Source organism: Tympanuchus pallidicinctus, unplaced genomic scaffold (genome assembly GCF_026119805.1).
Source record: "Tympanuchus pallidicinctus isolate F22 unplaced genomic scaffold, pur_lepc_1.0 scaffold28, whole genome shotgun sequence".
Classification (NCBI taxonomy): Eukaryota; Metazoa; Chordata; class Aves; order Galliformes; family Phasianidae; genus Tympanuchus; species Tympanuchus pallidicinctus.
In genome coordinates, this window is record NW_026294745.1 from 6,990,499 (window position 1) to 7,003,411 (window position 12,913).

The following is a 12,913-nucleotide window of genomic DNA, read 5'->3' on the forward strand; positions in this document are numbered from 1 at the left end:
CTTCAAAACAGCTATGACACAAATATTAATTGCTCTAATAAGCATAGATTTCATAACAAAATTCCCTCTTGGCCTTGAATCCTTACTGTGTAACATTTTGCCTGCAATAAATAGATGTTATACCCTACATACTTCTAACTTTAGCAGCAGCAAACATTCTGGTGCTTTGCTTTATTAGCCATGTTTACCACCCAAACACCACTTCGAAGCATTGCCAAAATGCTAACCTGGCACGCATGAACCACGCCAATTGGAGTGGCTTGCAAAGCACTGTTTCTCAGTTATGTAGAATTTTAGCACCAAATCCTGCTTACTGTATTAGGAAGAGTAAACTCAACCACTCGAGGGAATTGCTCATAGAATGAGAGTAAATTAAATCTGTTCTACAGCACCTCAAGATCAAAGGCCTCACAAAGATCTTAGCAGAGATGACACGACCCAAGTTTGTGAACTGCCTTCAGCTGTGAAAGTGAAGGCGGTGCCAGAATAACACTTCAGTTTCTTCTGAAATAGTTTACATTGGTCAGGAGACCTTTTAGGTAGCACCAAGGAAAAGCAGCAGCAAAGAGCCATACTTAAAAGTAGCTGATGTAATAAATGAACGTGAGCCGCAGCAGCGCAAAATAAAGCAAGGTGAAAATCCATGCAACCAAGGAATTTAACATACTAAGATTCCTGCTATCCCCTTCCTAACCAGTCCCTCTCTATTTGACTAATACAGTTGCTATCTACTTCTATTATTATTCTAATACTACTAATAGAGGAATTCTACTCCTGCTTTTAAACAGCAGCATTAGTGTTTTTGGAAGCAATTAATGCCTAAGGACTTTCTTTTAAAGAGCTCACTTGAAAGAATCCAAACCTTTTCCCTGCAGACTTTTTCCAATACTTAATTTTTTCCCTAGAAATGAATACAGTAATTTACAAACAAGCACCCCAAACTAACAAAAACCACAAGAAAACACCATACAGAAATCTATTGAGGACTAAATAAAGTATTTCATAACTCAGGCATTCTCCTATGATGATGTAAATCTTGTACTTTCAGCTTGAGATAACAAACTACACAGCTCACCTGCTTCCCCTTTCCAGGACCTTTCCCAAGCAACCCAGGCTCTGCAGCCTTTCCAGGGCAGCCACTGGCTGGATCAGACCCACAGTTACCCAGCATTCAGCCAACTATTCATCAGTTGTCCAGAGCCCCTATCAATTCCGTATAGATTTTTCTTCACACTACTTACAACAAACATCACTACTAACATTACTACTACTTACTACTACCAACATTATCAGGCACTAATAAAACCAAGACATTCACACGAAGTGAAAAGACAGATTACAATGTTTGTCTTGAGACTATACGAGAAGTCTAAGGAGGGCCAAGAATTAAATCCATTGGCACCCTTCACTGCCCAGAAAACAACAACTCTGAAAGCCAGCTTCCCTATAATGAAGAAATCTTGCCAGTGTACAAAAACTATCTAATGGTCACTAACAGCAATGCAAAACTGGGGATTTACGGTAAAAAAATGATCATGTTTTAAAGCTCATTAAAATAAAGAGCATTTCGTACTCACAGGAACAATAAGCCCTTGCCAGGTCAATAAATTAGCTTCATCAACCTGGATATTACGGAAGTTTTTCATTCCACATTTGCGGATTTCTTCAAGCTCCTGGAAAAGAAGCAGAGGAAGTCAGCAGTTAATATGACGTGAGGCACAATGCTCAGCTCTGTTTCAGCAAAACGCCTGGAGGTCAGCGTGAGCTCCTCTGAGACTAAAGGAGCCTGAGGCTTCAGTGGCAGCAACCCACAGAAAACAAAGCGCTGTCCCTGTGAGAAGTAGAATTCTGAGACAAGTTGTTCATAAAGGGTCAACCACCAGTAAAATCTTTCCTCGGCTTCGGTGATGCCTACGTCTCTAAAAAGTATGTAAGCTATTTTCATATTAAAATGACTATAAGCCCTACTGCAGCAGCTGTTTCCCTGAGTATTTATTTCATCAGAAAGCCGTAAGACTAAAAAAAGCAAAACCCCAAGGCTCCACCTATTCCCACAATAATGACAGTCCTTCAAGAGTTTTATCTGCACAGACAGCGTAACTGAACTCAAATTAAGCCTCCTGACACGAAATGTAAAACTTTCCCTGTGGTTCCAAGTGTGAAGCACATGATAGTAACCCACACACACTGGGAAAAAGCACTGCTGAGGTGCATGCTGCCAGCACACAGACCTCCACCGGAGACAACCACATTTGCAAACCCAGGCAGGATATCACGATTAAGCACCAACTGCCAGCACAGGAACCACAACGCACAGAGCATTAGAGGTGCTGAGTGCTGAAGGCACAGGGAACCTGCTTGGAAAGCACCAGGGCAGTTCATGCCCCTCCTGCAGCTGTTCTAAGGGAGCTCTCCACACACAGAACTGCCACGTCCAAAAGCAAACTGTCCCACAAGGGATAAATCCCATTCCACACCAGATACAGCGCACCGGTCACCAGGAACAAACCAGGCTAAGTTTACCACTATGTAGTTAAGCATGAATAAACATGCAACACAGATACCTTGCCTCTAAAACAGGAAAAGAAAAAAAAACCAAGTTCAGTGTTTTAAGTATACTGACTGGAAAATTACTATTATTAAACTCATAAAAAGATAGAATGGCTTTGCATTAATGGAAAATGAAATATCTGTATTTCATAAGTAGATTCAGGTTAGAAAATGATTACTTAAGAAATGCAATCAAGCAGGGCACAGATCATTATAAAATTGTAATAAGAATTGCACAAAAGGAAAAAATCCAAGCTAATAAACAAATTGTTCCCTACTTTTTTTTTTTGGTCAAGCCCATCACATGGGAGAGGGAATTAAACAGCCTGGAAGACAACACAGGAAAGAGCCAACAGAAACCCTGTTCATTTTTCAAAATGACACGTGGAACGATTGTGGAATTCACTCTATAGAGAAGCAGCAAGTGGCTGCAGTGTGTCAGGCCCAGACTCTGTGCCTCCTGCCCCGCTGCCTTGGGTCCTGCAGGAGTCACAATAACCAAGAAGGGAGCGGAGGATAAAGCAGGCAGTCCTTTTCCTCACCTGGAGACATGACCCACCTGAAAAACTTGCTTAAGACAGGTGCCAATTTATCCTAGCAGGGGCTTTGTTTACCCTAGAAGCATATTTGCAATGTATTACTCTTATTTCTAATTCATATTTTTAGTGTTTTTATGTTTAATTCATCAGAAGTGACAGGAGATTAAGAACTCAGGATTAAAAAGGGGTGGGAACTCGCAATAAAGACCTAAATGGTCTCAGAACTACAGAAGCAGACAACTCAAGGATATAGGCACAGTTAGAAGAAGTGAATGAACTACCAAACGTCACCAAACAGCATTAGATTAGAAGTTAATGCTTCAGTGCTGAGAGCTAATCTTAGAGGGTCAAAAATTACTTTATGGGGTATAAGAATACGGTCTGGATATTTATTTTAAAATAAATCCTAGTAGTCCAGGCAGGCAATGAATAGAGTAATTCCTCTTCTGTCCTCCACCCCTTTGTCAAGCAACATCATTAAAGGCACACAGAAGCAGCCTAACCAAAGGTTCGAATGCTGCAGAAGTTTAAGTCTTCTTTAACTTCCCACAACCTGGCCGCTTCGCTGCCCATTATTACAGACAACACGCTCTGCCCAGCACGTGGGAAGGAGAAAGTTGTTCTGGGGTAACCTCAGCCTTGGGGAAGAGCACTGGCAGCAGGCCTGGATGCACACGCTACCTTTCTCGTACATAACCAATAAATAAAGTTTCAGTTTTTTGCTTTGAACAGCACAAATGATTGTATTCATTGTGAATTCAAATGACTGAAATAGAAAATGAAGTGACATCACCTTAAAATCATAGAATGCCTTGGGTTGGAAGAGACCCTAAAGATCATTGAGTAAAATGTACCTGCCTTTTAGAAGAAAGCTGGAATACCAGATTTACACCTAGAGCCATAGATTACAACAATTTTTAGAACTCCTACTCCTCAAAATTCACTGAAGGCTAAAAACAAACAAACAAACAAGCCACCAAACCACCAACCACTAGGCATCCAGCACAGCCCTGGAACTGTTTTGCTTACACATCTTTGAAGTTTGGGGGCTTGGCTAAAAAGAAACAAAATGGATAGGAAGATTCAGAGGAGACTGAAACGGTTAAGTTTATCGACTGCAAGAAGCTCTGCATTAAGCTGCAGATGCTATTAAATTCATAAATGAAAACAAAGGTCTACCAAAATGACTGCACACTTTGCTTACCTAACATTTACAATTTGTTTATCTGTTTGTGCATTACCTAAAAGATGTGTGACAAAGCTAAATAGGCTCCAAGACACCGATAAGGAGCTCCAACTTGACTTTTGAATCTTATGTACTGCTGAGAAACATTAAAAACAAAGAAACAAAACAAACAAAACCAAAAAAGAAAACAAACCAGATTCCAGTTCATTTAGGAGCTGTTACAGAGTTTCTCAAACCAAGAGGCTGCGATACTGCAGTTCCATATGCTCACATGCTTTTATCGAGTAATTTTACTTTTTGGCAAAATGTTTACATCTGGTTTTCACTCATAAGTGTTCTCTTAAAGTTTTGATTATAAACCTTTTTCTCAGTTTTCATTTTTGAAGAAGGAATCAGCTCTCACTCACATGCAAACAACCACGTATGGCACGAGGCCTTCCATCCCTCATTAAGGAGAAGCTTGGACACACACAGAGTTGTTTGTAGCACCTTTCCTGGGGACAGTCTTGCTGTTCAGGAGATTGCAGCACTCTGCAGGCCACCTGCAGCAGGGCAGCCCTGGGTTTCACCACTGAGTTCAACGGTGGCACACGTCTGACTATGTGATCATGGAGGCAGACTGAAAACAGAGATTTGAAGAATCGCTCCCTACTCTTTAAATCTATTTTCAATTCTTACCTCTATAAATCCTTGTAACACCTAAAAGCCAGGAAGCAAAAGCACAGACGTCAGCTCGATCATCCTGCAGATGAGCACTGGAAGAAGGAGCTGCAGACCCAGGGCAGTTCAGTACCACTGCGATGAGTGCTGCCTGTGCCCGAGTGCCACACGCTGCTGACGCCAAGCGGTGACTGCTCAGCAACGAGAGCCTCCCCCTCTGCAGCTATGCACTGCCTCCCCTCAGATCACTCAACTCCAGAAAAGAGCCTGTTTCATGTTAGTGAGTGGAAATTGCAAGCCCTTCAGTGAAATCTCTCACATGTCTCCTGCAGATGTACTGCCCATCACGTGTGTTTGGGGAAAAGGTGCTTCTCACAAGAAACAGTCATGAAGCAAAGCAGCCCCCCAAAAGCAAAGAACGAGCTGCTTTCTTAAGTTGAACTATGCTGCGTTTGCCAGGTTCTCAGTCCCATCCTACAAGGGAAAACCCATAACGACATACCCTTGGTGCAGGCTGCCTTATTCCCACCTCTCATATTCCACAAACAGTGGCGATCTGTCAGCTGCGGCTCTTTGAAGACGTGCAATGGTTGGTCAGAGATCAAAACTCCACCTCAAATGCTGCTGGAGCACAATTCATTAGCTAAGAATGTTTCACATTTTTACTAAGCTGGGTGTGCTTGCAGAAAGACTTGAACAAACAGAAAACAGTTAGACCAGACCATCACATAAAGCCCTGCTAAGAGAGGACATAGGGCCTTGGCCTAAGACAAGCCATTTGCACACAGTGTGCAGTAACAAGGCAATCTTATGCACATTATAACCTGACTTAAATGTTAAAACTAACTGTAAGACAGCAAAATTTCAGTGCTTCTTTCACAAGGAGGTTTGCAAATTGAAGAGTCCATAATCTGAAGAGGAAACCCACTTCCACCTGAAAGGTGGCAACTACAATAACACTCTCGTCTGCCTGTGGGCAGGCTGCATGTTATTATGAATCAACTTCACCAGTCTTTGTGGCATCGTGACTCATGAGTGACTGATGTGTGACACGTATTCAGGAAAGATTACAGCACTTCAAAATGTTGGCAAGATCTCACGGAAACGGAAATGCCTTTATTTTATGCGACCTATAAAAGATTCATTCTCAGCTACGAAAGACAAAGTTGATGTTTAGCTCCCCCAGAAAAAGAGAACTAATTGAGTTGGAAGAGACCAACCCAATTAATGCTTATTGTACCTTATTATTAGTATTGGTTTTTTGTTTTGGGTTTTTTTTTTTTTTTTTTGGATATTCAGTGACACATGGAATCACCCATCATCCTATGGTCCCGAGTTTGGAATCCCACAGGCTCTTTCATAGTGCAAAATTCTGAAAGTGAAAGACTTGAGATCAGCAAATTTCCACTTTATAACCCAAACAACAGTATCAGGCTGGTATATGTGAGTTATAAGAGCTCCAGTCCGTTCCTATCCAGATGAATAGCAAACTTAGAGCACAACAGGCTGATCTGATGCCACAAAAGGAACAAATGAAGCTGCTTGTTGAACAGCCTGTACAAGTTATGCGATAAAGCATCTCGCAGCTGTTGGAGTGGCATAAAAAAAAGCACATGACACACACAGTCCATAAACAGAAGGCAATAAAAATGAAAGTAAAAACGTAAGAGGGAAGTTATCAATGTCTCCTTCCTTCCTACACCACTCCCTCTGAAAAGAAACTGCCACTGTTTTTCTAGAAAAGGTCACATCGTCAAAACCATTTCGATGGCGTTTCAGTGAAAGACCAAGGCACTACGTGATGCTTTAGGAGCACTGGGGACTGCGTGAAGGGCTGAGAAGCACAAGGGCTCTGTAAATTTAAGGACAAACTTTCTTGCCTCTCATATTTTCATGTTCTGTACTAAACACTTTGACATTGAGTTAGATATTTTTCCTCTAAGAAAAAAATACTGATGTGCTTTTGAACAACAGAGCAGGCACTAAAGCTGCCTTGCAAGAAGCTACACCTATCCTACCTGAAACAAAGAACCTAATTCGATAGAAAGCTGCAGATATGCTGATGGTTCTCAAACTATGACCAAAAAATAACAGCTATCAGAAATGAAATAAAAACCAAGCGCCACTTCCTCAGAAGCCTTCAGGAGAACCAAGACCTTACACCTGCTGATCTAATACATACCTGAATGACTCCGCACATATTATATTTACTACTTAATTTTTGATGCCTACATGGCACAATTAAGGTGACAAAATGAGTCTTGTGAAAGCAATGCTGAGCTATGGGTTTCCTCAAAAGCGACTGCTCACGTGCACACGGATGTGATCAGCCATGGAAACGTAACCTCGAACAACCTACAGCCCCCAGCAGAACCCTAACCCTCCAGGGCTCACAGCCTTAAGGGCACCTCTAAATCTGCTACTGAAGAAGTTTAGCAGCATTGTTATGTACCAATTTTCACCACAAACGGTATTTTACAGTAAAGACGCTCTCTCTTCGTGGAAACTCACACTCAAGGCTGTCCACACATAAGAATCTCCCTCCTCGTCAGCATATCGCAGTGAAGACAAATCCATCACCACGCCCGGAGCGAGCGAGGCAACTTCTGAACCCGGGTCCACGCTTCACCTCGATAAGCCTCTGACTCACGCGGGCGCGGCGGTCCCCCCACCAAACTGCGGCGCCGAGACCCCCCCTCCCCCCACAGCGGGGCCAGTGGAACCCCCCGGCCGAGGGGCGGAGAGGGCACGGGACGCCCCCGCGCTCCCTGCCCGGCCGAGCGCGGCCCGCCGGGAGGGCCCGGCCGTCACACTGCCCCGGGGATGGGCCGGGCGCGGGGCGTCCCGGCCGCGCCGTTTCCTTCCCCCTCGGCCCTTCCTCTTTGCTTAGTCACCGCGGGAGCCCCCCGAGGGAGGGGGCCGGCCCGCTCCGCACGGCCTCGCGGCACTCTCCGAACCCCTCCCGGGCCGCCCCTGGCGGCGAGCGGCGGCCGAGGCGAGATGCCCGAGCGCGGCGCGGGGCCGAGGCGGCGGCGCGGCCCCTCACGGCCGAGGCCCAAGCGCCGACCGCTCCCGCCCGGCCGCCCCGGGCCGGTGACGGGAAGGGGCCCCTCAAGCGGCCCGCGGCAGGGAGAGGCGAGGAGCTCGGTCTCATAGGAGCGCCGAGGGCGAGGGAGAGGCGGGGGCCGCCCGTCCCGCGGCCGTTCCCGACGCGGCGCCGCTGTTACCTTCATCAGCCTCCTGCTGGCCGCCATCTTGGCTCTGCTACCGCCGCCCCACAATGCATGGCGGCGGGCAGGGCGCTCGGCGCCGCGCTTCCTGCGGCGGGCGGGACGGAGGGCGGGTCGAGCGCGCGGCTTCGCCCATTGTCCGGGCGCGAGCCGGGCCGTGCGATCTTGGAGCGCACCCGGGAGAAGAGAGAGCGGGCGGCTGCCGGCTGGCCCCAGCTGTGCCCTCAGGTCCGCGGGTGGCCAGGCTCCGGTCCCCGCCGGCGGTCCGTCGCGGTAGCCGGGTGCTTCACGCGGGGCCGCAGGTACGGCGGCTGGAATCCTGTAGCCTTCGGCTGCCTCTTCGCATCTGAAACGCCGCCGGACGCCGTTCTGGGCCGCCGGAATCGTTCCCTGCGCCGTTCGCCGCTGTCCTCGCTAAGGTGGCGCTGCTCCGCAGCAAAGTTACTGCTATCATCCGAAGAAGTTCTGTGCTTTAAAATAGGCCTTACGGACACGGACATCATGAAAAAGCAAAGTAAACGTGAAATACATAAAGTGCTATAAGAGGCTCTCAAAAACTTGCGGGGATGCAACAGAAGTGATCGGTTCTGAAGAACAAGGATTACAGTGCCCATTAGGATCGTCTTGTAGCAACGGGACAGATCTGCGTGACGGGAAAGGTGTTTCACCAGAGGCGATCAGCAGAAGGACCAGCATGACAGAAAGGCATTATAAATAAGGAAAAGGAAGAAGATTGCTCACCTATATCAGGAGATTCCAGGTTCAGAGGAAAAGCTTCACCAAGCAGGCACCTCCAAGCAGAGATCCTTCCCCAGCGGCACTCAGCCCTTAAATGCTGTCTAAGAGAGGTGCAGCCAGGCTGCGCCCCTTCCTGTCCCACAGCTGAATTGCCTTCACCTGTGCTCCCAGGGCTGACCGGGTCCTGTCCCCAGGTGCTCAATCAGTGCTTCAGGCCGTGACTCAACAGTTAGCTACAACTCCCCGAACAGCTATTTGATAATCAAGATTTTACATCTACAATAATGTTTATTGCTCTGAATCTCAACATTTGTTAAGAAGTATACAGCATACATAGAAGCCAGCTTAATGCTCACCTCTTCACACGGGTGTTGTGAAACTGTAAACATCTTTCAGGCTGTATCATCATGACTATTTAGAGTTATGATCTTATGCTATCATCCTGCTAGCAGGAGAGGTCTAACATACACAGTGTGTGGCAGATGGGGGGCTCCACGTGTCAATCAGATGCACATAGTGTGAGAATAGGAGTGGCAGAGGCTGAGGACTTGTGATGTGACACTGGTATTGAAGAACTGACATTGGCTAAGAGGGCTTTTTCAGATTACATGCTGCTCAAGTTCAGAAATACTTGTGTCTGAGACCATGGTGACTTGGAAGAACAGTTCTTTAAGATTATTTTACGGATATCCACAGATATGAAAAATGAGCTGCTTCAGCTATTATCTGTATTTATGTATTTGTCAGAATTCTGTCCACGTTTTCATCTCATCTTTATTCAGCTGTATAGTTCTCCAGGACCATCACGTCTCAGAGAACTCATTCAGGCTCTTACCCATATCTGCACTGAGTCATGCACAAAAGGCAGTACTAAAAGAGCTGCAGAGAAATCTGAATTACTATCTGTAATTTTAATCCATGGTTTTTATAGCTTGTAAGAGAATGTCAGAAGTACCTGGGATAATTACTAAGATAATCTACACTTCCTTCGACAAGAAAAAACACCACCCACACTAACTAACAATAGCCCAGCCACCTCTTAAGAAATCACTGCTGGGTGCAGCTGTCCTCACAAGTTACCACCTGATGCTGACATCCTCTCTTAATGCAAGGTGTTGAAAGAATTCGACACAATTGCACGCAGCTCACATACCTGCTGCCAGCACTGATGAGCAGTGCCTTATTTATTGGCAAGGGTTGTGCAGCCACAGTCGCACTACTGCATTTCTCCTGGATATAATTCACTGGTAGTAATGAAATGCTGTCTAATATAAAAGCAAAAAGAATTTACTTTCAGACAGAATTTCAATTATAACTCTTACCTCCCTGTTAGTGACAGGACACAGGCTGCTAGTTATACAAAGTTTTGCAGACTTTTCTGCATTTGTGAAATTTGTTGTTGTTGTTTCCAGGTCGCACTCATTATTTTTTCTGGCAGTGGAGAGCATCCAAAATACACGTTTTGGTGTCTATTTTGCAGGGCTCACCAGTCCCTTGAAGACATCACGTCTATGCCTGCTCTCTTCCAAAGATCATTTTCTATCACCATTTTAGGACCATAACTGTTCAAAAAAAGAAAAAAAGCCTAAACAAACTTTCCAAACATGTGAATAACAAAATAGCCTGACCATTGAAAACTTAAAACAAACAAATAAATAAATAATCTCTGTGTATAACTTCTGTCATGAAATGGACTCTCAACAATCAGAAAGATCAACGCAGTGAAGTGGTGATACAGGAGGTGACACGACAAAGGGACTAGCACGATGGAAGGGTGTTACAAAGAAAAAAGGAAAGCGCTCACTCATCTCCCAAGATCTTGTCTCACAGGGAAAACTCCACAAGGGAGGGATATCTAAGCAGAGAGCCTTCCCCAGTGACAGTCAGCCCTCAGATGAGGTCTAAGAGAGGTGCAGCCAGGCTCCACCCCTACTGGTCACACAGATCTATTGCCTTCACCTGTACTCTCAGGGCTGCCTTGGTCCTTTCCCCGGGTGTTCAATTAGTGGTTCAGGCCATGACTCAATAGTTCCCTACAGACTGCTGAAAAGAGACAAAATAGATCAGGAAATCTGAATGGGAGGAACTAAGAAAAAGAATAATTTGTTGGCATATTAAACTTGATCACACCAACAACTTGAATACAAAATATGGGTCTACAAATCAAGAAAAAATGCAACAGAATAAGAAGTGGTAAAGCGAAGGGCAGTGATCAAAGGGATGGAACATCTGCCATATTAAGAGAGGTTGAAATGACCAGAGCTCTTCTACCTGCAGAGGTGGAGGCTGAAAAAGAATACGGTTGAGCTTACAAAAATCATAAAGGCAGCAGCTAAGGTGCACACAGAACTAAACCACATACAGTGAAATTAATCAGAAATCAGTAACAGCCAAAGCACTACTTTTCTCTTCTGGAGCTCCCTGCCATGAGCTGTAGAAGAGGCAAAACTCAGCAAGTTCAAAAATGAACTAATTGAGATGGGTGACAGGTCCATAAACAGAAACGAAAAAAAATAAGCAGGGAATAATTCTCACCAAACATCTCTAATTGATGCCCAGATGCAATTACAGATGCTTGGAAGGATGAGGTGAATGACTGGGGTCTGCACACTGCCCCCAGGTAGGGCATATGCTGCTGCCACGGGCAGAGCAGTGAGCTAGAAGGGTTTCTGTCCTGGTCCTACATCCTTGCATCTGGGATTCCTAGACATGCTGATTTACAGAATAGACAAAACTCAGATTTCAAAGTGGTTCTAACTCATTTAGAACGCACTTTAGGGAGCTATATATGATCAGCAGGGTTAAGTACATCTTCAAGAGCAACTAAACAGTTCATTTTATAGCTAATTTAAAAAGAGAACACAAAAACCTTAAGCTTACTATAGGTATAAAGCTGCTTTTCTCAGTTGGTTAGATGCCTCAGAAGTAGTCCACTACTCCTTTCTCTATCATATTCAATTTATTCCATGATTGGAGGAGAAAAAAGAAAAGCCAGACGAAAGAGTAATGTCCTACATTTCTGTGACGAATAAAACCAAACCGGTAAGAAAATCAAACAGGAAAACCAATCCAAACCAAAGAACACATGCCACTAAAGTTGCATTACCCCCACAAAAAGTAAGCCACTTCAAATGACTGAGTTCAGAACTTGGCGATGAAGCCATGAGATGGCAGCAGAGCCCATGGAACGAGCACCCTTTGTGGCAGGGACATCTGCATTAAATATCACTTCTGTCCCAAGTGGGTCTTGGTGTTACAAACATATTTTTTAAGGGGAACTCTAATCAAAAGCCTTGTTCTTCATTCCTGCATTACATCACTTCTTATATTTCTCACAGCTGCAGAAATTTGAACAATAATTGGATCTCTATTTTAAGATAAATCATAGAGAGTCTTTTTTACCACAGTAAACCTTTAGTAAAGATGATGTGAGCTCAAGCAGTGTAGAAAGGGCTGAGGAAGCTATCAAAAATCTGTTTCTCTGGATGTATAGCTACTAGTTTGGGAAATAACAACAACAATGGAATAATCCAGTGGTATAGAGCAAGCATGTGTTCTGAAGTTTGGGCCAGGTGGAGAAGGGTGGAGGACAGCTTGGGGGTGGCTGTGTGGGTGCTGTGTAGCTGCTGAAAGCCAGGATCAGCCCTATCCACATGGATCTCCGGGCCAGATATCAGCCTGTAGCAACTAACAGGAAAATGAGCCAGGCCCCACAGTGCTAAGCTGGGCTGCCTGCCACTGGGAGGGCAAACCTGGGTCATGGGATGGAGCTCACAGTGAGCGGTGCTGAGCAGGATGAAACAGAGAGCAACACAGCAACAGGTGTAATACTGCCTTTCTTGTGACATATGACTGCAGCTCTGTGCAGTTGTCCTGAATCTCACCACCTGCAAGGGACTTGGAAACTCACTGAAACACTGGACAGCTGAAGGACAAAGATGGTATTATTTGGCAGTCGATTTTGAGAGAAATGAAAGGGAGCTCCTACACATGGGCTCATGTAAATTCAG

The 12,913-nt window shown here is 45.1% G+C and overlaps 1 protein-coding gene across 2 annotated transcripts in view; it reads right to left on the reverse strand.

Annotated features, from left to right (window-relative positions):
- The window catches only part of UBE2L3 (ubiquitin conjugating enzyme E2 L3), a 13,641-nt gene extending 5,339 nt beyond the window's left edge, over positions 1-8,302 (reverse strand). The window contains exons 1-2 of one of the 2 annotated variants that reach the window (XM_052690890.1): positions 8,163-8,302; positions 1,578-1,673 (exon numbers count right to left, since the gene is read on the reverse strand). In XM_052690890.1, the coding sequence (XP_052546850.1) occupies positions 1,578-1,673; positions 8,163-8,189 (123 nt within the window). In that variant the 5' untranslated portion in view covers positions 8,190-8,302. Of the gene's footprint in view, positions 1-1,577; positions 1,674-7,446; positions 7,541-8,162 lie in introns of those variants that run through there. The other variant, XM_052690889.1, reaches the window with a different exon arrangement.
- Between the last annotated feature and the right edge of the window lie 4,611 nt (positions 8,303-12,913).